Source organism: Camelina sativa, chromosome 11 (genome assembly GCF_030686135.1).
Source record: "Camelina sativa cultivar CO46 ecotype springtype chromosome 11, ASM3068613v1".
In the NCBI taxonomy this organism is placed as follows: Eukaryota; Viridiplantae; Streptophyta; class Magnoliopsida; order Brassicales; family Brassicaceae; genus Camelina; species Camelina sativa.
The window spans coordinates 50,662,352-50,686,031 of record NC_141890.1 but is presented as its reverse complement, the minus strand read 5'-3'; the positions used below and the strand labels follow the sequence as shown (position 1 = coordinate 50,686,031).

Sequence of the window (23,680 nt, the reverse complement as noted above, 5' to 3'; positions counted from 1 at the left end):
ATGACTTTTGAATTTACTGTCTCATGTCATGTCAAAGACAATAAATATGTTTATAGCTTTTAACCACCATCTGTGTGAATAACCCATTGGACATTTATCAGAATTTCAGACATGTATATGGTATAGAATCTGACATATACATGAATTATTGTAATGTTTTTATTAGCGATAGGGGATTTAAACAATCTTTCTTGGGGTTTTAACTTTTAAGTATTGCTTGAGCTATATATCACCACTAAATACACCAATTAAGACCTTCGTATAGTCTCTGATGGGATTTATTTCGTTCTTTACTCAAATGGTTATGGTTTTTTTTTTTTTTTTTTTTGGTTTTGGTTTAGTATTATTGTTGATATATTGCTGAAAAGAGGATAGTGTATCCCACTCCAACGGTCAGATCTTAGCTTTTTTCTTTTCAACAAAACAAAAAGAAAAAGCCAAACAAATTTATAAAAAGTAGTACGTACATTTGTCTTGCCCACCAACATCCCACACGGTAAAAGCTCACGTTTTCGTACTACATGGTCTTTATAGTGTTTATACGTTATATCCGGATTAATTTTTAATAAATGAACTCAGCACACAAAATTACATATTCTAATCAACTTCATATTCCATTGAGACTACATATATAATTAGCAAAAATCGCTTAAGATGAAAAAAATAAAAATCGGTGAAAACTAATAATATTAGGGGTTTTGATTATGGGAATACAGAAGATTTTTTTTTAATTTACAATTGTAAAGTACTAGAAATTAGTAATCCGATGTTTTTTATTTTTTAAGGTTTTGAGAGATGACTTCTTTGGCAGATTCAAGGGTGGATTCGACCGCGGCTGCAGCTCCGACAAGAACACCACCGCTAGTTTTGGGGTGAAATTGATGAACCACTTCTATATTTTTTTGCTCTGAAGCTTTCCCCGCCGACGAACGATGCTCCGTTGTTTCCACCACCACTTTTGATGATCCATCCTCCTCTTGTCTTCCTTTAGTCTCCTTTTCCTTTGCAAAATTCAAATTAAATTCATTATTTTTATTACTAAAAGAATAACAATTTATATATACCACAAAGAATACAAATAACATATTCAATACCTGCAAGGCTTTTAGGTTCATATCTGATCAAATTAATTCTTTTTTTTCGAAGAATAAAAAACAACTTGTACAAAACAGAAAATAAAAATTATAAAAGAAAGTTCCCAAAAGAGCATATATATATCGTTGTTTGTGTGGGGTAAACGTAGATCCCGTTCTTGCGTTAGTCTTCCTAAACTTTTCCAAAGTATTTGATTGGCCAGCCCGAGTCTTAGGAAACATTTTTGCTTCTGTACCTATATGGCCGACAACGCCGTAATTAACATGCGATTTCACACGATTATGCAAAATTACTATTTTATGTTTGATCACTCTACACTGTTTACTAATCAATAAGATGTGAAACTGTATGCCAAAACATATTATACCATAATGATCACAAGAGACGTGAAACTGTAGGAGCCAAAACATATTATACCATAATGATCATCACAAAAGATGTGAAACTGTAGGAACCAAAACATATTATACCATAATGATCACAAAAGATGTGAAACTGTAGGAGCCAAAACATATTATACCATAATGATCACAAAACATCACAACAAATGATATTTTCAACAGAGTACTAGTACTAGTAGATTTATAAGAGAAGGGATATGGAATTTTTTTTCAAACATAGAGCCAGATTCTCTCTGAGAGAGAATGTTTTCATAATAGAGTAGTATTATAGCAAGTAGTAGCTAATTGATTCAGCAGGTCAAGAGAGGAGATGAACCACTGCATTTGACATCAGAAGCATCAGAAAGGCGTTGTCTTGGAGAGAGTGTTGTAATCGCCGCAGCTTCTACGTCGTGATTCACTATGAGTTTCCTCTTCTGCGACTCTATTACACTGTTTCTTCTCTCTTCTGATCCTTCAGCAATGGGGCTCAAAGTCTGTATCTCTGCCGTCTCAGCTGCTGCTCCAACGTCTTCTCTATCAGCTGCGTATAGGATTCTTTTTATGGAGCCAACAAGCTGCGGAACAAAAAAGAGTGATGATGATTTTTTAAAACATTTATGGAGTTTTCTTATAACTGAGACAGAGAAGAAAAGACTTTTTGCATACAGGTAAGTGCTCTGTGTCTGGGTTTTGGCAGAGAATCTCCACATCTCTTAGTTTAGAGAAATAGAAGTCTCTTTCTTTCTCTAAGCTGTCTATGTAGAGTTTCAGTTCTGTGATCTGTGTGATAAAAGAAGTGGGTTACTGAGCTATATATAGACTTTAATGTTGTGTGCTGAGAGAAACAGTACCTTTTCATCATAAGCAGGCACTGGTTTAGATTGTTTAGCTGATGGTTTTGAAGCGTGGTGATGATTCCCAGTTGAAGAGTGGTGGTGATTCCCGGAGTTGGAGGATTGTGGTTCGTGTTTACGGGTTCCATTAGAAGACGAAGGTCTAGGTGCAGCTGAAGAAGAAGAACTCTTGGCTGATTGTTGTGTAGCTGCAGCAGCTCTCTTGGTTGCTTCTTTTCCTCCTTTGCTGGCTTCTCTTCTCTCCAGTGCGTGGTAACTAACAATGAAAACAAATACAAGAGAGCAGTTTCAGAGACGAGTATATATGAATGAATTTGGATCATATAATGCTAAAACTTCATAGAAACAGTATATATGAACTTAAAGATTGTTGAATTTATATATCTATGAGCAGAAGAGCCAGAACATATGATACTAACTTTTTCCTCATAGTCAATTTTGGTTTTAACTTAATGAAATGGATTCAAGAGTCACATAGCAATCCAAGTTAAGAGATAGGTTGTGATAGTAGCAGCAAAACTTACTTATGCTGGCCTCCATTAACAGAATCACAGTACTTCTTCATCCACTGCATAAACTCCAAGTTATCCAATGGCCTTCCCTTAACGAGTTTGCTCACTTCGATGTGCTACACAGCCATAAAATTAAAACCACACAAAGTCAGTTCTACTATATATGCCTGGAAGAATCAAGACCCCCCACAAAAAAAAAAAAAAATAGTGAAAAAGTAAGAAGAAGACCTTAGTGAGCTTGAGTTTATTAAAGACATCCTGAAGAACTTTATAGTTCTGAATCATCTCATACTCGCTCTTGGCATCAAAATTAACCTTGTGCATCGGAACAGTTCCAGGGTGTACCGAATCCATTAGCTGACAATGAACAGCGCCTGAACTAGCCTATATACAATAATCATCCATAATCCAATTTTCAGATCCAGATCAAACAACAACAACAACACGCAGATAGAGAAAAAATTCATCGAATCTGTACTCAAATTCCCAAATCAAAACAGATAAAAAACGAGATCCTCCGATTCCAAATTCCAAAACGAGATTGATTAGGTTTTTTACCTCTTCGACTTTGGAGAGATTAAGTTGGAGAGTGGAGTTAATCCAAGCCAGAATCTCCGATCTACCAACGAAATAAGCAGAATCCATCATCCCAATGTTCGTAGCCATCTCCGATTTGCTCATATTCGACTCTCTCTCTCTCTCTTTCTCTCTCTAACGGCTCTTTTGAAATTAGAGGAGAAGACCCAATACAAAAAAAAAAAACAAAGATAGGGAAATGGAGAAGAGACGAGAGCGGAGTTTTCAATTCAAAATGCAAATATCCGAATCTTTCTTTACTCGCTCTGGCTATTTCGGATCCGGGTTCTTTTAATAGGCCTATCCATCCAAGCCTTTTTAATCGAAAGCCCAAAATATTGTAAGACCCTACCTCATTCCTTGTATATCCACGCCTTTTTCGTCAAATTTCATTTAACTTGAAATTGAAATGTCGATATACATACAATTTCAAGCCAATCCGACAGACTATACGTATCAATAATCTTTATAATTTATAAATAATCTTTTTTTGTTCGAGGACATATTTTTTGTCTTTCTTATAGTCAAGAAATAAAACTTAAAAAGCTTTAAAGCTTTGAAGCTTAACTAAAAAAACTTGAATACTATAAAGTTTAAGTTTGAAAAAAAAAAAAAAAAAAGTTTAAGTTTTCAATAAAATATTATGTACTTAAATACTAAATAAACATTCAAATTTGTGGAATGTTTAACAAAATTTCAACCAAAATCCAATTAGTACATAATATTTTTTATGTCACTTAACTTTAAGTTTTCAATAAAATTTGTTATTTAAATTTGTTAAGTTTAGAGTAAAAAATAAAACTAATTTTAAATTTTAGTTTTTAATTAAATGAAAGACCTAAACTTAAATACTAAATACACATGACAAAACGGAAACAGACCCAATTTGTGGAATGTCTAACGAAATTAATTGCATCCAAAATCTAGTTATTCCATAATGTTTTTGTAATTTTGTAATTTAAGTTTAAGTTTTCATTTAATTTTTATTTAAATCTGTTAAGTTTTAGAATAAAAAATAAAACATTTTTAATTAATTGAAAAACCTTAACTTAAATACTAAATACGCATAACAAAACGGAAACAAGTCGAATTTGTGGAATGTCTAACAAAATTAATTGCATCCAAAATCCAGTTAGTCCATAATATTTTTTGTAATTTAGTATTTAAGTTTAAGTTTTCGTTTAATTTCTATTTAAATTTGTTAAGTTTAGAATTAAAAATAAAACTAATTATAACTTTTAGTTTTTAATTGATTGAAAAAACTAAACTTAAATACTAAATACACACATAACAAAACGGAACCAAGTCGAATTTGTGGAATGTCTAACGAAATTAATTGCATCCAAAATCCAGTTAGTCCATAATGTTTTTTTTTGTAATTTAGTATTTAAGTTTAAGTTTTCATTTAATTTTTAATTTCTAGTTTTTATATAGTTAGTTAGAAAGAGAAAAAAAATAAAGAGATGAAAAGAAGAGTTACCTGGCTCAGGAATGGATGAGAAATTAAGGGAGGGAATCTGATTGTTGTTGACCCACTTCCATTCTTCCATCATATGCCTTCTTATTTGTTGGACTGTTAACGTAGTTGCAGCAGCAGCCACAACACAAAAAAAAACTGTCGATATCCCTCCATAATATCTCCATCTTCTCAATTTGTTTTATAACAACAACTGCAAATACAAACAAAAGATGTAAACAGATCGGCAGTAAACTTGTAAACTTCCAGATTGAAGAAACAATTTCTAAGACAATTCTAGAGCATGAAGAAAAAACAATTAATCTTTTTTCGAAACTTTATTAAGACATTGAATATGTTTATGAAGAAACTTTACTAAGACAATTTCTAAGACAACTTTTAACTATGAAGCTATCCCAAAAACCTATGAATATGTTTATTATATCAGAGCTTACCCATAAACGATTGTAATGGCATTGAGGAGAAGAATACTCGTAAATATCGTAGAATCAACAAAAGAAAGCTCCGTGATGAGTCCGTTTTACTGGAACTAGTCGTGTGCGGAGGAGACGAGAAGCTTTGGGAAGGGAACAAAAAAAAATCTGTATTAAGATTTTAGCAATTATTTGTTTTCCATGTGACTAAACAAACAAAAAAAATCAAAGCTTGAGCAAAAAAGATAAGTAAAATCAATTCGATAGGAATGGTGGTATAAACGAACAATTTTTTAATGCAAACAAGATCGAAAAATAGGAAAGTAAAAAAAAAAAGTTACCTTTTTTTGAGAACAAATTGCAGGTTGCTTCGATCAGCTGTCGGAGGCGTAGAACAGAACATGTTGACGTTTAATTGCTTGATGATGAAAGAAGAAGAACAAGGAGACGCAGGTTATATATATTACGAACAAAACCCCATTGGATTAGTTAGATTTGATTGATGATGATAATCGGAAATTAGAAGAAGAAGACACGAGATGAAGAGCTATCGATGAGTCTCTCTTCTCTGAGGGTTATTATATAGAAACAACATACATATGTCGGTTTATTTTCACTTTTCAATGGATAAAAAAAAACAAAAAGGTAATTTTCTTTTTTTTTTTGAGTTAGAGAAAAAAGGGAAATATTGTTGTCGAACGCGTTGGGAAAGTAATGTAAATAGTGTAATTAACGGCTATAAGTGTCTAATCAGTAATAACGTAATGATTACTGCGGTGTAATCTCTCTGTCTACACACGAGATAGACTTATGGGCCGGGCTTAGGGTCTGCTACTGGATCCAACTCTTTTTAGCTCGTTAGTTATCCACCCTAAGAATCCATTATTTGAGATTCAATATGTGGGATTATCCAGTATCATTATAAAACTTTTATATATAAAATATCAATAAATTTATAATATTAATTTTTTTTGTTTTACGCTATGTTATATTCCATCCGTTTCAAAATATAAGATGTTTTAACTAAAAGACGCAGATTAAGAAATCTTTACTTTTAACAAGTTCAATCAATCAGAAACAATACTGCATAATATAAAATACTAAACTAATCTAAATGTTGCATAGAAACTTGAAAACATCTTATATTATGAAATAAAAAACTTCTCTAAAACATTTTATATTTTGAAACGGAAGGAGTATAACAGGAGAGGAGAGGTCTCGACTGGACCAGATATCACCACTAAATATAATAAATCCAAACATAAATTTAAAATCAGAGGAGGCCACATGAGAATTTTTAAGAACATAAAAACTCGCCTATTAATCTAACTCCTAATTACACACAGTCAGGAAATATTTCTTATTATTATTGTTGATTAAAATGAATGAGGGAATCTCTCGAGAACTTGTAACGCCTCTTTGATATTATTAGGCCTTCTCTGTGGTATCGGAGATGCACAAGCTAGACCCATTTTCAAACATGCCAACACCGCTTCTTCTTTGCCTTCTAATTCCCCCCGTATAGCAACGTCCGCCATCCGAATCGCCCGCTCACCGTCATCAATCACGAGGCCATTAACCTGTCCAAGCTCGTCCACCACCACGATCTTTCCCGTTAGCAACTCAAGAAGAATAACTCCGAATGAGTACACGTCCCACTTCGGATTCGCTTTTATGCTCCGGAGAGATTCAGGAGCGTTGTAAGGTAACCCGACTGAACTAGGACTTGGACTTGGACTCGGTCCAAACTCAAGAGATGTTGTTGATCTCTTGCTTCCGAATATGGGAGCTGATCCACCGGCTCTATAACTCATGTCGCCAATTAAAAGCTTTTCAAGGCCAAAATCCGCAACTTTAGGCTCCATATCCAAACCCAAAAGGATATTACTAGGCTTAAGGTTCCCATGCACATACTTCTTGTCGTGTATGTACGTTAGCCCTCGAGCTATGCCTTTAGCTATCTTGAGCCGAGCCTCCCAAGGTAAATGACAAGGAGAGGAGCCCACTTTCCCTGGCAATAAAAGGAAAGAAAAAACAAGCCCGTATATTAGGTGAAATCGAACATATATATGTTGTTGTGTGTACACGTTAGCAAATCCCACACTGTTACTTATCAATACAAAAAGACAAAAGTGAAGCAACGGACTTGCTTCTGTCAATACAAAATTACAAAACCTTTTTATATGTGGGGGACTCGACTCAAAAACAGAGAGATTTCACAGAAACACAGAACTGTCACTATCTTGCGCTTGAGATATTAGCTTACGATAAGAAGAAGAAGAAAAAAATCAATTTCGAGACTCCCCGTTGACTCTTGTCCGATCATTAACTGACATACTTTTTTAGTTGGAACCAACTCTCTGACTCCGAGACCGACACTCTGCTTATGTTAGCCAACTAATAAATGATTCTACTAACGTAAGCGCGCATTAAATCAGATTGAACGGAGAAAAGGGGAGACTTACGGTAACGGGCGTTAGCGAGACTGCCGTTAGGGACAAAATCGTAAATGACAAGCTTCTCGTCGGATCCCCAATAGAAACCTCGAATTCGTACCAGGTTTGGATGTACCAGTTTAGCCACGGCCCGAACCTGAGCTTCGAAATCTCTAAACCGGTCTAAACCGCATTCAGCTATACGTCTAACCGCCACGGCCGTTCCGTCTTGGAGAACCGCTTTATACATAATGCTCGAACCGGTGGCTCCCAAAATATAAGCCGAAGCTTTGAGAAGCGTTTCGATCTCGAGCTCTTTCTCTGAGTCGAGATTCACTAACGTGCCTTTCTTGTCTTGATCGTCCAATCCTGACCGTCGGTGATTTGGTCCGACGGAGTTCTCTTCTTCGGATCCCGATGTATCGGATTCTTCTTCCTCTTCTTCGTCTTCGCAGTCACCGTCGACGTAGATGGTTTTGCGTAGACAGTACCATTTTGAGACCTTGGAATCTGTTGATGACGTGGACCATTTTGACGTAGCCGTTACGGTCTTCCGTTTCCTCGACTGGTAAATGTAGAAAAACACAATCCCGAGGATAGCTAAACCGGCAATGTCACCGACAACGATCCCAATTATAAGAACCGGTTTATGATCCCATTTTGGTTTCTGACCGGTTTTGGAGCTGATTGGGTTGTTGGTTAAGCCGATCGTATTTGGTATAGCAGCTAATGCCGGAGGAGAATCTGGTGTCAGCGATGATGGAGGTGGAGATGTTGTTGCTTCACCGTCACGGCAAGGGTGTTTTGCCGGGTCTGTCCCGCAGAGACCCGGGTTACCGGAAAAGGAGTTGGATTCTTGGTTACCGAGAACCCGAAAACCCGGGATTTGACCCGTGAGCTGGTTGAAAGAGATATCTACGGTGGCGTATTCCGGGATTTCGTCGGCGAAACCTGACGGAATCTCGCCGGAGATTCTGTTGTACGAAGCGTTGAAATAGCGTAAACGATTCCCTCCGAAATGTGACGGCAACGAGCCTTTGATCAAGTTCGACGACAGGTCGAGATACTCCGTCGACTTGAAACCTCCCGGGATCTCGCCGGAGATATGGTTGTTCTTCAGTGATATCTCCGTTAAGTTCGTATTCCATCCCAAAGTCTTCGGCAGTTCTCCGAAGAAGGAGTTACCGGAGAGGTTCAACGCCTGGAGATTCAAAAGCGCGCCAAAACTCGCCGGTAACTCGCCGGAGATGTGATTATCCGACAGATCAAGAAACCTAAGCTCCGTCGCGTTGAGAAGCGAGACCGGGAAAGAACCATTGATATAGTTGTTCGAAAGATCAAGCCTTTGAAGAGAACTGAGAGAACCCAAATTAGAAGGAAGAGTACCGGAAAGCTTCGAGCTAGGAAGCGAAAGAACAGTCACGTGCCGGGAAGAGACATCGCACGTGACGCCACGCCAAGAGCAAGGAGTCTCGTCCTCGAACCTCCAGCTCCGCAAAACTGAAAGAGGATCGTCGACGATCGAGTAACGGAAAGAGAGGAGAAGAACACCGTCTGTGCTCAGAGCATGAGATGATCGGTCACATAGGAAGAAGAAGAACAAAACGGTAATTAGAAAAAGATAACGTCGGAGATCATCGGCGGCGAGTGTCGTCATGGTGAGCTTACGCATAGATAGAAAAGGCCATGTGAGTGTGAGCGATATGAAAGTGCTTATCTCTTTATGGAATTCTTGATTTCCGTAAAACTATATACTCCATAGTAATTAAAAATAAAATAAAAACTATATTACTAATATATCCTATGTAAATTGCACGGAATATGATAACAAAAGCTTAACACTATTTTTCCTATTTCGTAAATTATGCTGACGTCGCTTTGTCGTTTTTCACGTTTATAATCAACGTGGACCAAATCATGTTCATCATTGTTTACATTGATCTTTCAAAAGAAACATAACACAAAACCCATATAAATCCGGATATTCTTGTAACACAAATCTTTGCTAGATCACAAGAAACACTATACTATATAATAAATGATTTCTATTATTCCTTTTGACTGTGTGATGAGTTCTAAGAGAAAAATTGTGACGTGAGATTACACATATCGATCATGTGATGCTGTGGGAATATTTGTATTATTAACCAATTAACTTAATATATTATGGACCATGATCAGATGGGAGAATAGTATCTTTGCTATAAGACATTCACAAAAAGTTCGAAGTTTTTGCAGGTCTGACTTGGATTTACTTCTACTATCTATATGTTATGACCGTTTTATTATTATTTTCCTTATTACCGACCTCTGATCATAGTACATCTCTTATAGATAGATATAGGCTAATTAAACTAATGTTGTGATTCGTTATAATATTGACTTTATGCGCGAAACACACATAAATTAAAAAACAAGTGCTTCCTACCAAAAAAAAAGTACGTTAATTTAATAACTGTATTAATCTCTGTTTTGCTTCAGGCTTGTAACTTTACATATACCAAAAACAAAATCTAAAGATATAGTTAATGTTTCTGGAATCTTTATAGTATAGATTAACATGTATGGGGTAATAATCCCAATGGATCACGAGAGGTAGATTGAATAAAAGAGGAAATAACAAAAACAACTAAACAGTTATGTGTTCCATCAAAAAGATATAAATGTGGTACTGTTATCTACCTCCGGAGGTCAACATCACACGTAAAAAAAATAAATGCTTTGTCAAGATTAATGTACGCCCGGTCAAATTAAATTTAAAATCGGTCCCCGTTTTTAATTTTAGCGAGCGTCATTGTGGTCCTTTGTTTCTTTTGTATTTGATTTCCAAATCGCGATTTTTTTAATTTTTATTACACGTATATGTTTTTACCATTGGAATTTATTTGATTTTAACACCACATATGTCAAGGCTGCTTAAAACAAACCAATGAAATCGCTAGACCGAAACAATGGATCAAGTCGTACAAATTGTCAAAAATATAATTTTAGACTCTATTTCTCAACTGCGTTATAATCCATCTGGATTCATAGTATACTTTTTTTCAACAATATTTTCAAAGAAAATGCGTTGACGAAAAATTAATTAAATGTGTTAACATGTCGGTACGTAATATCAAAATCATTTATAATGGTTACTATTCAAAAGTAAAAAAACAATTTTCTAAGTTTTATTTCTGTGGTGTGTGAAACAATAAAACATGAGTGTCGTGTAGTCCAAGTTACAGACGTTGGGCTTATTAATTACCATACAATAACGCTTTCATATTGACCACTATTCAATATTTCGTTTTCGTAACATATTTTTGTTTTATACTATTTCTCAAACGTATATTTATACTACTTGCTAATGTTTAAACGAAATTTACTATTGATGTTGTGTGTGAACAATACCCATAACAGTGATATAGGATTCATAGTTTGTTTTCGACTGTAAATTGTCAGAGCGCATTTAATTTATAGAAGTTAAAATTCATTTTACAAAATTAGACAAGGTAGGTTTCGAGATTCAGTTCACAATTTATTCACCGTTGTGGTTTCTTTTTATCTCCATCTCTCTTTTTAGACGTAAACATTTTGGTAAAAATGCTCGTACGTACGTATGTAATTAGCCAGTAAAGTTTTCAATACGAATATATACAAGATGTAACCATACAATATTAATTAGAGAATGGCTGCTAGTTTGGCGGTGGAAAAAGACGTGAGATACATCAAAAATGGCGTTTTCTACTTACCATTTTGCAAAACTCCAAACTTGTTATCGTCTTGCAAACAAATTATAATTCAATCCCTGATTTCGACAATTTTTCAAACAGTGATAATATATAATAATACAACACTGCGAATTGTCACTTGATCGGTCGGGTGTTTTTGGATATATTATGATATCTGTTATGACTTTTTTTACATTCTTCATTTTCTTCCACATAAATGATTTATAGATTGAAGTCTAGAAAATAAAATTGTTATAATTCCTAGATAGTATATGATAATTATGCCAATAATATTGGGATACAAACCGAGTCCCACATCTGAAGTTTAAAGGGACTATTATTAGTATATAAAGGGTTAGGATCAATCTACTAATTGCCAATTGATTTTTAGTTAGAAGCTCAAGATAAACCCAAATTTAATATGGTATTAGAGCCCAAGGTTAAAAATTCTGGTGGACCTAGAAAAGTGGATACGAACATGCCTCTTGTTAACCTGAGTAATAGGACCCAAGAAAGGGTTTATTATCGGTTCAAGTGGAATCGGTTCGAAATGGAGTTATCATCTCGAAAAGACGTGTTAAGATCCCATATGTGGTCCTTGGTTTGAAGAGGAGGTTGTTTGGATACAAACCAAGTCCGACATCTGAAATTTAAAGAGACTATCATTAATATATAAATGGTTAGGATCAATCTACTAATTGCCAATTAATTTTTAGTTAGAAGCGGAAGATAAACCCAAATTTAATAAATGATATTAAGATTTTTATTGATTCTATGAAGTGAACACGTCGAAGCCATTTCTGGTAGTAAGCTACTACTATCTAGTGACTTTTTTTAACAACGACAGATGATTAGAATGATTAAGTGAAATGGGTCATGATTATTTAATTGTTATTGACATTTTTTTCAAAAGACAAAAGCTTAAAAAACTGCCTTTGCTTTGTTAACGATGTGACAGAAATTAAAGAGAGATATGGTCTTTCTTCTTCCTCTTTTACTAATCATCATCTTATGTATTCTTCTTTTTATAAAGTAATCATATTTATTCTAGGTTTATAAATAACTAATCTAACAATTAATTAGGAGTATATTATTAAAATGATACTGTAGTATAACTAGTAGAATATGTTCATCATAGTTATTAATACATGCGCTTGACAAAAAAAAGAAGTTATTAATACATGCTGGCGAGTAATAAATTTGTAACATTTATTATTATTTAGCTTTTCAAAGAGGTGTAATGGATGGTCTTGAAGATATATTTCAATCGCTTTTTTCTTAGGTTTTTTTTTCTTTCTTTTTATGGAGCCTTTTAGAAAGCTTACAAAGGAATTGGATACAAAATTAAAAAGGCCGAAAAGCTTCACATATGAAAAAGCTTGGGAATAAAATTTAGCAAATCACGTGTAAGATGATTCGAAGGTTAAGATAAAATACTTTTATGATGATGTTAATTTTAAAGATAATATTCTCATTGGATTGGTTTTGTGCGTCCCTTAACGGGTAAGTAAAAAGTAATGTGAAACCCATTGGCATCGCAAATTAAAAGCTTTTATCTATCAGTCAGTCCATTTGGTTGGGCATACGATGCTGTGTTCTCATTTTTATATTGTTTAATAATAAATGAAAAATTCAGAAATAGACCTAAAAAGGCTAATTGGTGAAAAACCAACTTACTATTATTACTCAATTGAGTTTAAAGATTACTTGCAATTTGAAGATAATTCTACCAATAATAGATTTTGGTTTAATTACAATTTGGTTTTAGATCTAACCGGTGCGATCAACAAAAATGCTCAACGGTTACAAAATACAATCACGCATCATTAACACATTAAAGGATCCCTCGCAATCACACATCATCGAACAGATTATATAGCTTACATATCTATGAACACACTATATACAGTAGTAACAGTACTAAACCCTTCCTCTTCGTTTGCTAAACCGGGAAGGACTAAACCGACTAAGATCAACACTAGTGGCTACGCCATCTACAATAAGCTCAGCTAATGCAGCACCAGTGGCTGGACCATTAAGAATCCCCCAGCAACTATGTCCTGTGGCTACATAACAACCCTTGATTCCTGGAGTCTCTCCGATCACAGGGACTCCATCGTCCGTACTGGGCAAAAAACACGCTTGCTCTGCTTTCACTAGAGCGTTTTCTTCGTTCAGATAGCTCGAGACTGTTTTAGCTACTCTCTTGAGGACCTGGATTGATTCAGGATTGGTTGTGACCTGATCTGGATCATCAGGTACTTCTTCTTGTGATGACATTCCACATATGTACACTTCACCTGTCCCACAAACAACAATAAAACATACCAATTACTTCTCTCTCATCTTCCGTTACTTGTATCAGTTTCATATTATCTTAATCAGACTTTTGCATTAATCCTCAGTTATTGAAAGCAGATGATCCAATGTGAAGCTAAACTTAGATAGAAAATCACACGAAAGAACCGAAGATATTACCTGTAGGACGAGGGTATACTTCAGGGTCCAAAGCTTCACCACCATGAGAAGGATGATAAGTTAAGAAAAGAGCATGAGGCGTTATAGCATTTGGTTCCTTCGGTTCCAAGACAATGCTATGAGCTTTCGTACCGTAAACCCTAAAAATCGAAGACAACAGCTCAAATTTACTCGACCATGGACCCATCGCCAGAACCACCTTACCAGTATCGATAACTCTCCCACCTTCAAGCACCACCGCGTCAACTCTCCCTGATTCCACTCTCACCTCTTCCAATTTCCCGATCACAACCTCAACACCATACTTCTCCGTCGCCGTCGCTAACAGCTTCCGAGTGAACAGCTGAGGATGCACTTGCGCTGTGGTTTGCGTCGTACCAATCGTCGATGGGGTTTTAGCTGGGCCGTTGACCCAATCCGGTAAGCCCAAACCGCCAGAACCGGGTTTAGATTCCGTCACGGCGAGGCTAAGAGTCGTGAGCGGTCTGTATCCATACGATTCGACGCCGTTTAGCTCCTCAGCGAGCGATCGATGGAGGTTAAAGCTCGCGCGTGCTAAAGGCGCAACAGGGCTTCCATCGCACCAATCAAAAGCGAGAAATCCGCCGGCTTTACCGGAAGCAGCGCACGCGACGGCTGATTTCTCGACGAGAGTGACGGCGATTCCTTTCTTGGCGAGGAAATAAGCAGTGCAAACGCCGATTACGCCGCCGCCGCATACAACGACCCGATTTGAGGTTTCTCCATCGATTTGGTTTTTTGCTGCCATTGATTTCGATGACTTGGAGCGGATCGTGATTGTTCGTCGGGTTAACGCCGGAGGGAATAATAACGATGAGATCGCCGCCATTAGCGAGATGACGTGGATGACTCCTCGAGTCCACACGTTTGTTAGGAAATTATTTATTGGGCCTTATATTGTTATTGGGCCGATACTTTTAAACTCATTTGAAGGATTCTTGTGCACTGTTGTCTTGGGATATGTTGCATGTAATCTCATTAGATACCATTTGGATAGATTGGTTGAATGTTGAAATGAATCAATTAAGCAGGATGAGTGATTTAAAAATATGATTAGAACATGTAACAATTTGGTTGCGAATCTTAGTCCGTAAGTTTAAAATGTTTAAAAAAAAATAAACTGAGTAAAGATAATATTTTATACTATATATCATTTTCTATATAATTTTGTACATATCAGACCGATCAAAGATATAATTTAACTATCTTTGTAAAATAATCTATTTATCTTACCCTTAACTCCATAGATTAAATATATTGTAAGTTTAGGGAATAAACGGTAGTTTTATTGAAGAATATAATATATTGACTCAGTTCAATTCGTTGTAGTCCTCCGCGAAAAATAATATCCCACCACATTCCTTCTTTGTTCAGGGATTTTCTTTTCAATGTAGAATATACAAAAAATTTTGTAGTCACTGATGTCGGAGCTATAAGTCACTCCAACACTTGGCTCAAACTCAAACGATGGTCCCTTGGGGAAGAAGGAGAGTCTCCCTCGTACAAGGGTTGCATATCCATATATGCAGATCACAAAACTTGCTTTCTACCTCTTCGTCAGAAAACAAATTCACGCAGCAGATAAGTCCTTTAAAGGATGAAATCATGTACATGAAGTCCTCGTGGCTTCTTTGAGATGGATCACTAGTGTTTAGGAGGCAACGTTTAAAACTCTTTGCATCCCTCAAATACAACTTCATTGCTCCCTCCATAATAGGACAAAAAATTAACGAGGGATTCTTCCTTGATTGCTCTAACTGCAGCTTGTAAAAATATTTGGTACCAATTAATAGATACTCTGCATCAACAAAACAGAGACATGGAATGTTGTTAGATTTGGTTGCGAATCTTAGTCCGTAAATTTTAAATATTTAAAAAAAAAAAACTGAATGAAGATAATATTTTTATACTATATATCATTTTGTATATATCAGACCGATCAAGAATATAATTTAACTATCTTTGTAAAATAATCTATTTATCTTACCCTTAACTCCATAGATTAAATATATTGTAAGTTTAGAGAATAGAAGGTAGCTTTATTAAAGAATATAATATATTACAAACTTTTATCACAAACATGTTATAATTTTTTCACCGGTAAATAAAAAAAAATAAAATGAATTAACTCTCCATTTAAATTATAAGAACGTTAGGTGTTACAACCCCAAACATCTCATCAATGAGAATTGAGTCAGCAACATCAAAAGTTCTCTCAAATTCAATTTTGTGAGCTTTTTTTACGATTTACATAGTTAAATGAATTACCATTCGCTTTCTGATTTTTTATGGTTCACAACCACAAATATAATAGTATATTTGAAAATTTTAGATGATATGTCTTGTGGGGAAGCATATATACAAAAATAGATACTTTTGATGCAATGGACTTTCAATCTTTGATCGAATGTCAAACATGGCAAATAATAGAGCATCATGTACATTCAAATCTAATAATTGGTTTTATATTTCAAAAACCATATAAAAGCAACTAAGACCGTAAAATATTTATAACGAATATGACATGCTAACGTATTTGTACCAAAACTGTTTGAAGTAGTAATAATAGTGAAAAGACCAAAATAGCTGAAAAGGTTATAATTTTCTTAAATGATTCATAAATCTTTATCTATCTACCTTTTTATCACGTATTTTTGGTTGTTCTTGCAAAAACATAGAGTTTAGTTTTCTGAATCCATTGTTTTTGCATTTCAAGTACACACATGATACCATTTTTACGATGTTTAATACAAACAATAATATGAATTAGTATTTAATTAATCTTTTTGGATAAAAAAAGTTAATACTTCGTACCAAAGCATTTCTCTTTAGAGTTTGAAACTTACAATGGATAAGTTGGAGGCAAACCTTACCATGAACTTTTTCGGCATCGCGTATTCAAATTATGAATGCTAGTGATATATTTTTCTATTGTAGTACTTTCACAATTTGTTAGGAAATGAACCAAAATGTTGATTGATTAGATGTTTTTTGAAGTTGAAAAGGACTGTTAAAAATAAATAATTGAAAAGGACAAGTGACCAAAACAATCACACAGGCCATTCCAAATTTGGGCTCCACCACTTTGACGACAAAAGCCCATTAATAGGGCGGCTCCTTCTTCGGCCTTTCATCAACCACACATACCCTACTAATGATTATTTTATATTTTATATATTTATGAACTACTGTGATGTTTTCAATTTTCAGTTCGACCCGCCGAAACTTTTCATATAATATTACATATTTCATTCTGTTTATAAACAGAGGCTTCTTTGTGTTGACTGAAATTGGTTTTCTATATTTAAAAAGTTTCTGCAGTTTTAGGAAATATATAAAACCGTTTTATGAAAAAAACTGGAAAAATAATAATATATAATCTGTTTGATTAACTACGAGAATTTGTCAAATTTTACATGATTAGTGGATGAAATGAGTTATATTTTAGCCCATCAAATATCCAAGTGTAAATGAGTAAATCAAAACTTAAAAGACATTTTACATCTACACGTTATTTTTGTTAGATGTGTAAAATTATGTATTAATTAATTTCATTTATAACATAGAATAGTGAATCGTTAGTAAAATTATGTGTTAATTTTGATATATATATTTCATTTATAACATAGAATAATGAATTTATGTGACATCATTAACTAGGAATAGTTGGATAATTATTTTGTTTGTCAAATATCGTTTATATTAGTTTCACCATTGTACTATCGTTCGTTGATATTTAAATCTGTTGGAATATATATCGAAAAGTAGTTCTATTATTTTACATCAATAAAAACAGTAGTTTAATTATAATTTGCAACATTATCTTCTTACGCCTTATTTATCAGGTGTGTCTCGAGCCATTGTCATTGTACACAAAAGTTGATGATCAGGTCGTTCTTTTCTCCACACGAGAAGTATTGTTTCTGATTTATATAAAATGTAGAACAATTCATATATAATTGACCCAAAACAGTGTATAATGTAGAGATACATATCGCTTTTGATATATATATATATATATTTTTTGAATCTAATGTTAAATTATATACAAAAGAAAATTAAATCGTTAACAAAACTTGGATAGGTAATGTTTCAAAATCTTTTTCAAAAAGTGTACAAATTAATAGAATCTTGCTTCAAACCATACTTGAATACTTGATCCTCCGTCATCCTTGATTGTACTTAATTGATTACGGACAGTCTTATCTATGAATTTGACGATCATTTCAGCTGGTGAGTGTTTTTTCCATGTCGTCGGTTGTTCCTCTCTCTCCAGAGTTAGTGGATCGTACTTTGAAAAGCATATCCCACAAGTAATCTCTTGGTCTTGTCCAGTATGTTCCCTACTAGTAAATTCATGACATCTTGCTAGCAGTTTGTAAACTTGTCAGAGAGCAGATCCTGTACTAATACCTCCCAGACCTGCGCCGAGAAAGGACATTGGAAGAACAAATGTTCTCTTGTCTCCGGAGGGTAGGTACAAAAGATACAACCTGTATTAGTCGGTTGATTCCAGCGTTGCATCCTTTCCCCTCTTGCGATTCTGTTTTTTGCCACTAGCCAGGTGAGAAAAGCGTATTTAGGGGTAGCATGTGGAAACCAAATCACTTTATGGTTCTCCATTGTGGGATGAGCGACGTGGATATGGTTCCATGTAGCTTTAGTTGAGAACTTGTCCCGATAAACACCATATGCGCCTTTCCACAGAGCAATGTCATGGGCTGCAGGAACCTGTGCTATCCGATATTTCAATATTTCCTCCTCAACAGATTGGAGCCGAGTATCTCTGTGTGTTCGACGTCGAGACACAACAAGTACTTCACCAACAATACTTTTCTCCGGGATTCCCATAGCAATGTATCCTCTTTCACTAATCAGTTCTTGTAATCTGCCCAAGGAGGACCAGTTGTCAAACCAAAAAGAAGTGGTTAAGCCATTTTTTACCTCCACATGATGAAATTGTGTCGCTATATCTAGATACTTTAACACTTTTTTCCAAATCCATGAACCACCTATGGCGTCATCTCGCACAACCCATAAAGAGCCACTACATAGGAGGTAGCGTTTCACCCACGTAGTACACAGCGAGTCCTTTGCAGACAGAAGTCGCCAAATCAGTTTCAACATACTCACTTTATTTCCCTCTTCAACAGAGCGCAATCCCAAACCTCCTTCACTCTTTGGGAGACAAACCTCTGCCCAGGAAACTTTTGTTTTCCTAGTATTCAGAGAGGGTCCTGACCAGAGAAAAGTAGAACACACCTTTTCAATTTCCTTGATACAAGGTTTAGGCAGTCTAAAAGCTGATAACCAGAAATTTATAAGGCTAAAGATGACAGAGCGGAGTAGCTGAAAAAGACCAGCAAAAGAAAGCATTCGAGCTGTCCATGTACTTATCTGGTGTCGAATTTTTTCCAACAGAGGGGAAAAGTCAGCAGCAGACATTCGTTTTGGGGACAATGGTAGGCCAAGGTACCGAACTGGCAAGGTTCCAGTAGCGAATGGAAATTGTTGTAGGAGTTTGACCTTATCCTCCGGTGAAACCCCTGCTGTATATATAGTGGATTTTTCAAGACTTACTCTTAAGCCCGAGTGGTCTGCAAAATCATCAAAAACCTTGAGGACGCCCATAACTTAGTGTTGGTTACCCGCCATGAATACCATTTAATCATTGGCAAAACATAAATGAGTAAGTTGCAAGTGTTTGCAGTTCGGATGGTAATCGAACTCCCTGTTTTGAGCAGCTTTGTCCAATTTGCGCGAGAGGACATTCATGCAAATGACAAACAAATAGGGGCTAAGAGAGCAACCTTGGCGCAGACCACGTTACTACCAAAATATCTTACAAGTTCACCGTTCACTTGCACTGAGAATGATGCAGTGGAGATGCAGGTCTGTATCCAGTTCACATATTGATCAGGGAAACTAAGTGCGCGCAGTGTGGTGAGTAAGAAGCTCCATTGGACTGAATCGAAGGTTTTTGAAATATCAATTTTTAAAGCACATTGAGGAGAGACCATTTCCTTATGATAATCCTTGATTACTTCAGTTGCAAGAAGTAAATTTTCCAAAAGTAATCTATCCTTGACAAACGCATATTGAGTTGGTGAAATAAACTTAGGCAAAATAATCTTAAGCCGGTTCGCAAGTATCTTAGAGATGACTTTATAAAGAACATTGCAGCACGAAATCGGCATGTAATCCTTCATTACTTTCGCATTTTTCTTCTTTGGAATGAGAGCCAGGATAGTGGAGTTCACCCCCTTAGGGAGAAACCTTGTTCTAAAAAAAGACTGAATGGCAACCATGAAGTCTTCACCAAGAGTTCCCCATGATTCCTTGAAGAATTCAACATTAAACCCATCTGGTCCCAGAGACTTATTAGTTGGCATAGAAAACAAGACCCTCTTTATCTCCTCTTTAGAAACCTCATGTGTTAGAAGACTTTTATCACTCTCTGAACAGCGAAAATCCAAAACACTTTGGAGCTCCTCACAGGTCCAGTCGACATAGTCCCCAGGTATGAAGGTGAGAAAGTCGTGAAAATATCTCTCAGCTTCAATCTTTATATCTTCCTGCGTAGTGAGAGTCTGGCCATCAACACATTCAATCTCGCGAATACTATTACGCATTTCACGGAGAGTTGCACCAATATGAAAAGCTTTGTTGTTTTGATCACCAGTTTGGAGCCAATGAAGCTTACCTTTCTGTTTCAGAAAGCTCTCCTCCACATCTGAGAGTCTCTTCCATCGCTCATAAGCATCAGCTTCAGCACTCACTGCATGTGACGTAGGAGTAGCCATTGTCTACATCTGCAGAGCACAAAGTCTTTTATAAGCTTCCTTTGTACGAACCGATATAGCTGCAACCAGATCTTTCCCCATGGTTCTCAAATGTGGTTTAAGGCCCTTCAACTGTTTAGAAAATCTATACATTGCAGAAGTCGAGTGGAAAAGTGGATCGAACCCTCTCCATTTCTCTCTAATCATATCGTGGAAACCAGGGTGAGTACTAGTAGCAGTGACAAAATTAAAAGGTCGTCTAACCCTTGGGGCCTCTTCCTTGATATAAAATCGACAACACAAGTGGTCGGAACATCCACCAGATTCAAAAACAGAGTAAGAGTGCGCATAGCGGCGAAGACACGGCTCATTCACCAGGACTCTATCCAATTTCTTGCATATAGGCCCATCCTGCCTTTTATTACTCCATGTAAACCGCTGACCCTGATAACTCATATCAATTTGATCACAACTGCGAACCAACTCTTGAAAATCTCGCATTCCAGAGGATGTAGATGGATCATAACTATACAAAGAATGATCATCACCTTCGAGAGTTTCATTGAAATCTCCGCAGATGAACCAGGCTTTATCCTTAAAAAGAGGTGAACTATGAATGTGTCGTAGGTCATTCCATAAAAGCTTTCGTTCTGCTGTCAAGTTTGAAGCATAGATGAATGTGGCAAAAAACTCTTGTTCACCTTCAATATAGATCGAAACAGTGATCATCTGTGATGTTGTGTATATCGGGGTTACTGTCACATTATTTCTCCATACCAACCATATCCTTCCTAACCTGTGTCCTTCATAATTAGAGAGAAAAGACCAATCCGCAAAGACTGATCGAACCACCTTATCTGCCCTTCTCGTCTTAACTTTTGTTTCAAGTAAACAACCAAAATCAAACTTACTATGAGACATCCATTCTTTGACTACCCGGTGCTTTTCCTTTTTGTCCAAACCCCGAATATTCCAAAAGAAACCCGACATCAGATATGGTGAGGGGTTTGACTTGTCATCAGGCTACTAGGAGCTGGGATCCTAGTACTCTGCAACCCTTTTTTGGACAAAAATTTATGATCCTCCTTTGATGCACGAGGTAAGGAAGGCCTAATTGTCAACCTCGTACTGTGCAATTCACTCTGTTGATCCTCATGTACCGCTGTGGTCTGATTCACCACAGGGAGATCCACAGGCTCCCGAACATGCGAAGCTTTGAGACTCTGTTCGGCCCCTGACGTAATGTCTTCTCCTTTTTCCCCCTTATCACTAAGACAGGATAGAAACCTCACCAAAAACGAGGTACACTAGTCTTTATCGGACTACGCGTGCTTTTAGTTGGTGTAATCCAACCCAAGTCCTCAATTCCTGTTTCCTCGTCTGAGTGGTTTTCAGACTCCTTGTGCTCTGTTTCCACCAAAGTCGTTTTTGGTTCCCCGCCAATGACCATTTTATCATTTCTACTCTGCAAATCCTCTCTCAACCCACCAGGATGTGGCGATTTGTCTCCGTTTGGGTCAGTTACGGCCACAATCACATTTTTCTTTTGCAAACAGTCTGAATTTTGGTGTACCCATTTTGTGCAAAGTGTGCATCTCGGTGGCAGCCTGTGATAGACAAATTCCACAACAGTGTCACCTTCTTTTTCTGATTTAAAAGAAAAGTTTTTAGGTAAACTCTTTGTTAAATCCACTTCCACAAACACCTTAGCTTCATCAAACGTCGTACACGCCTCTGTATCAGGATATAACTTTTTGGGTACTCCTAAAGGGCTTGTGATTGCACTCAAGACCTTCCAAGAGAAATACTTCGGTGGAACATTCTTGACTATAACCCAAAGAGGAATAGTCGTGATCTCGTCTTGTTCCATATCCACGATGGGGCTCCATTTCGACAAGACGACATGAACTCCACAGAGATTCCACATACCACGCCTAAGAACACTAGATCGTGTACGTTCATCTTTAATACGAAAGCGCACTGTTTTGACATTCATCACAAACACATTAATCTTTACTGTTTTGTCACCTAGCGTCCATATTTTATTCACCAGAGTGTGGATACCTTCCACAAAAGGAACTTTGGTCAGGAACCTGCCCACGAGGAAATCTTCCCATAAAGGATGCGTATCCTCAAAAACACTATCCGGAATTGGCACTGTTTGCAAACCATCAATCTCTTCAACAGGTTGATCCATCTTTTCCATCTCACCCGAGTTTTTCACACTAGAAACCCAAGAACGCTGCTCTTTAGAAGAAACACGTTGCTTTGGGACTACCAGTTTGCCCGACTCTTTTTCCACCGCGACAGTCTCCACTTCTCCTCCTACCCCCTCACCAGGAGTATTAACTTATTATTATAATAGTCTAAATCATTATATTAACTTATTAAGTCAAAAAAAGCCGGCGGCCAATGTGGGGAATAAGCTTCACACTTTGATGTAATCAGTTCTTTTGTTTCCAACTTTATGTACTATTTTCCCTCACTTTTGCCCGTTCATGACTCGTATGATGCTTCAACGTGTATTCCATATATATATACAAAAGATCAAGTTACTAATATATGCGAGTTGTACATATATATGTTGATAATATATGTTTGAAAGTTGATAACATTTGAGTTACGAAGTTGATAAATTCATTATTGCTATCATGTAAAACATGCATGTCATAGAACTTAACAGTTTATAAATCATGTATATCGAACTATTATGATCCAAGTTTTAGTTATACGTGAAATCAACTAGCTTCTGATAGATAATTTTGGTTTGAGAACCTATTCGTTCCAAGGATTTGTTATGACTCATTGCTTATTATACGTACATACGATTTATGGAGGATAGGTACGGGATAATCGACGAAATTCAGTTGTTACGAGTTTGTTTAACCTACGTGACTTAATAAATCATAAATTGTCTGATTGGTCACTATTTCAGATTATA

At 36.2% G+C, this 23,680-nt stretch overlaps 6 protein-coding genes across 7 annotated transcripts; all 6 read right to left on the bottom strand.

Moving 5' to 3' along the window:
* Positions 1-588: 588 nt before the first annotated feature.
* On the bottom strand, positions 589-1,226 carry LOC147935650 (uncharacterized). Its single transcript, XM_087474217.1, has 2 exons — positions 1,095-1,226; positions 589-1,001 (listed from the first exon to the last, which is right to left on the bottom strand). Exons 1-2 carry the CDS (start codon positions 1,113-1,115, stop codon positions 774-776), a joined length of 249 nt encoding a protein of 82 aa, XP_087330343.1. The 5' UTR covers positions 1,116-1,226; the 3' UTR covers positions 589-773.
* Positions 1,227-1,541: 315 nt separating this feature from the next.
* On the bottom strand, positions 1,542-6,019 carry LOC104727302 (microtubule-associated protein RP/EB family member 1C). Of its 2 annotated transcripts, none has more exons than XM_010446371.3 (8): positions 5,652-6,019; positions 5,332-5,453; positions 3,403-5,090; positions 3,073-3,228; positions 2,857-2,960; positions 2,330-2,588; positions 2,145-2,258; positions 1,542-2,053 (listed from the first exon to the last, which is right to left on the bottom strand). In XM_010446371.3, exons 3-8 carry the CDS (start codon positions 3,523-3,525, stop codon positions 1,787-1,789), a joined length of 1,023 nt encoding a protein of 340 aa, XP_010444673.1. In that variant the 5' UTR covers positions 3,526-5,090; positions 5,332-5,453; positions 5,652-6,019; the 3' UTR covers positions 1,542-1,786. The 2 variants fall into 2 exon arrangements, with proteins under 2 accessions (XP_010444673.1, XP_087330342.1); XM_087474216.1 differs by having other exon boundaries at positions 5,332-5,478; positions 5,652-5,880.
* Positions 6,020-6,555: 536 nt separating this feature from the next.
* Positions 6,556-9,749, bottom strand: LOC104727300 (putative LRR receptor-like serine/threonine-protein kinase At4g37250). Its single transcript, XM_010446370.2, has 2 exons — positions 7,776-9,749; positions 6,556-7,321 (listed from the first exon to the last, which is right to left on the bottom strand). The coding sequence occupies exons 1-2, from the start codon at positions 9,415-9,417 to the stop codon at positions 6,687-6,689; spliced, it is 2,277 nt and encodes a 758-aa protein (XP_010444672.2). The 5' UTR covers positions 9,418-9,749; the 3' UTR covers positions 6,556-6,686.
* Positions 9,750-13,261: 3,512 nt separating this feature from the next.
* LOC104727299 (D-amino-acid oxidase) lies at positions 13,262-14,854 on the bottom strand. Its single transcript, XM_010446369.3, has 2 exons — positions 13,937-14,854; positions 13,262-13,758 (listed from the first exon to the last, which is right to left on the bottom strand). The coding sequence occupies exons 1-2, from the start codon at positions 14,784-14,786 to the stop codon at positions 13,379-13,381; spliced, it is 1,230 nt and encodes a 409-aa protein (XP_010444671.1). The 5' UTR covers positions 14,787-14,854; the 3' UTR covers positions 13,262-13,378.
* Positions 14,855-20,763: 5,909 nt separating this feature from the next.
* Positions 20,764-21,729, bottom strand: LOC147935649 (uncharacterized). The gene has a single exon (XM_087473081.1). The coding sequence runs from the start codon at positions 21,727-21,729 to the stop codon at positions 20,764-20,766; it is 966 nt and encodes a 321-aa protein (XP_087329207.1).
* A 298-nt stretch (positions 21,730-22,027) lies between these two features.
* On the bottom strand, positions 22,028-22,936 carry LOC104729089 (uncharacterized). Its single transcript, XM_010447982.1, has one exon. The coding sequence runs from the start codon at positions 22,934-22,936 to the stop codon at positions 22,028-22,030; it is 909 nt and encodes a 302-aa protein (XP_010446284.1).
* Between the last annotated feature and the right edge of the window lie 744 nt (positions 22,937-23,680).

Bases quoted from the DNA above. Each gene is read 5' to 3' on its own strand.
- LOC147935650 (XM_087474217.1), bottom strand. From the start codon at position 1,115: ATGAACCTAAAAGCCTTGCAG. The intron at 1,002-1,094 runs GTATTGAATATG...AATTTTGCAAAG, and splicing joins TGAACCTAAAAGCCTTGCAG to GAAAAGGAGACTAAAGGAAG.
- LOC104727302 (XM_010446371.3), bottom strand. From the start codon at position 3,525: ATGAGCAAATCGGAGATGGCTACGAACATTGGGATGATGGATTCTGCT. The intron at 2,961-3,072 runs GTCTTCTTCTTA...ATGGCTGTGTAG, and splicing joins ATAAACTCAAGCTCACTAAG to CACATCGAAGTGAGCAAACT. The intron at 2,259-2,329 runs GTACTGTTTCTC...TTTATCACACAG, and splicing joins TGCCTGCTTATGATGAAAAG to ATCACAGAACTGAAACTCTA.
- LOC104727300 (XM_010446370.2), bottom strand. From the start codon at position 9,417: ATGCGTAAGCTCACCATGACGACACTCGCCGCCGATGATCTCCGACGT. The intron at 7,322-7,775 runs GTAAGTCTCCCC...TTTTATTGCCAG, and splicing joins TCTCGCTAACGCCCGTTACC to GGAAAGTGGGCTCCTCTCCT.
- LOC104727299 (XM_010446369.3), bottom strand. From the start codon at position 14,786: ATGGCGGCGATCTCATCGTTATTATTCCCTCCGGCGTTAACCCGACGA. The intron at 13,759-13,936 runs GTAATATCTTCG...TTTGTGGGACAG, and splicing joins AGTATACCCTCGTCCTACAG to GTGAAGTGTACATATGTGGA.
- LOC147935649 (XM_087473081.1), bottom strand. From the start codon at position 21,729: ATGTCGGGTTTCTTTTGGAATATTCGGGGTTTGGACAAAAAGGAAAAG.
- LOC104729089 (XM_010447982.1), bottom strand. From the start codon at position 22,936: ATGGATCAACCTGTTGAAGAGATTGATGGTTTGCAAACAGTGCCAATT.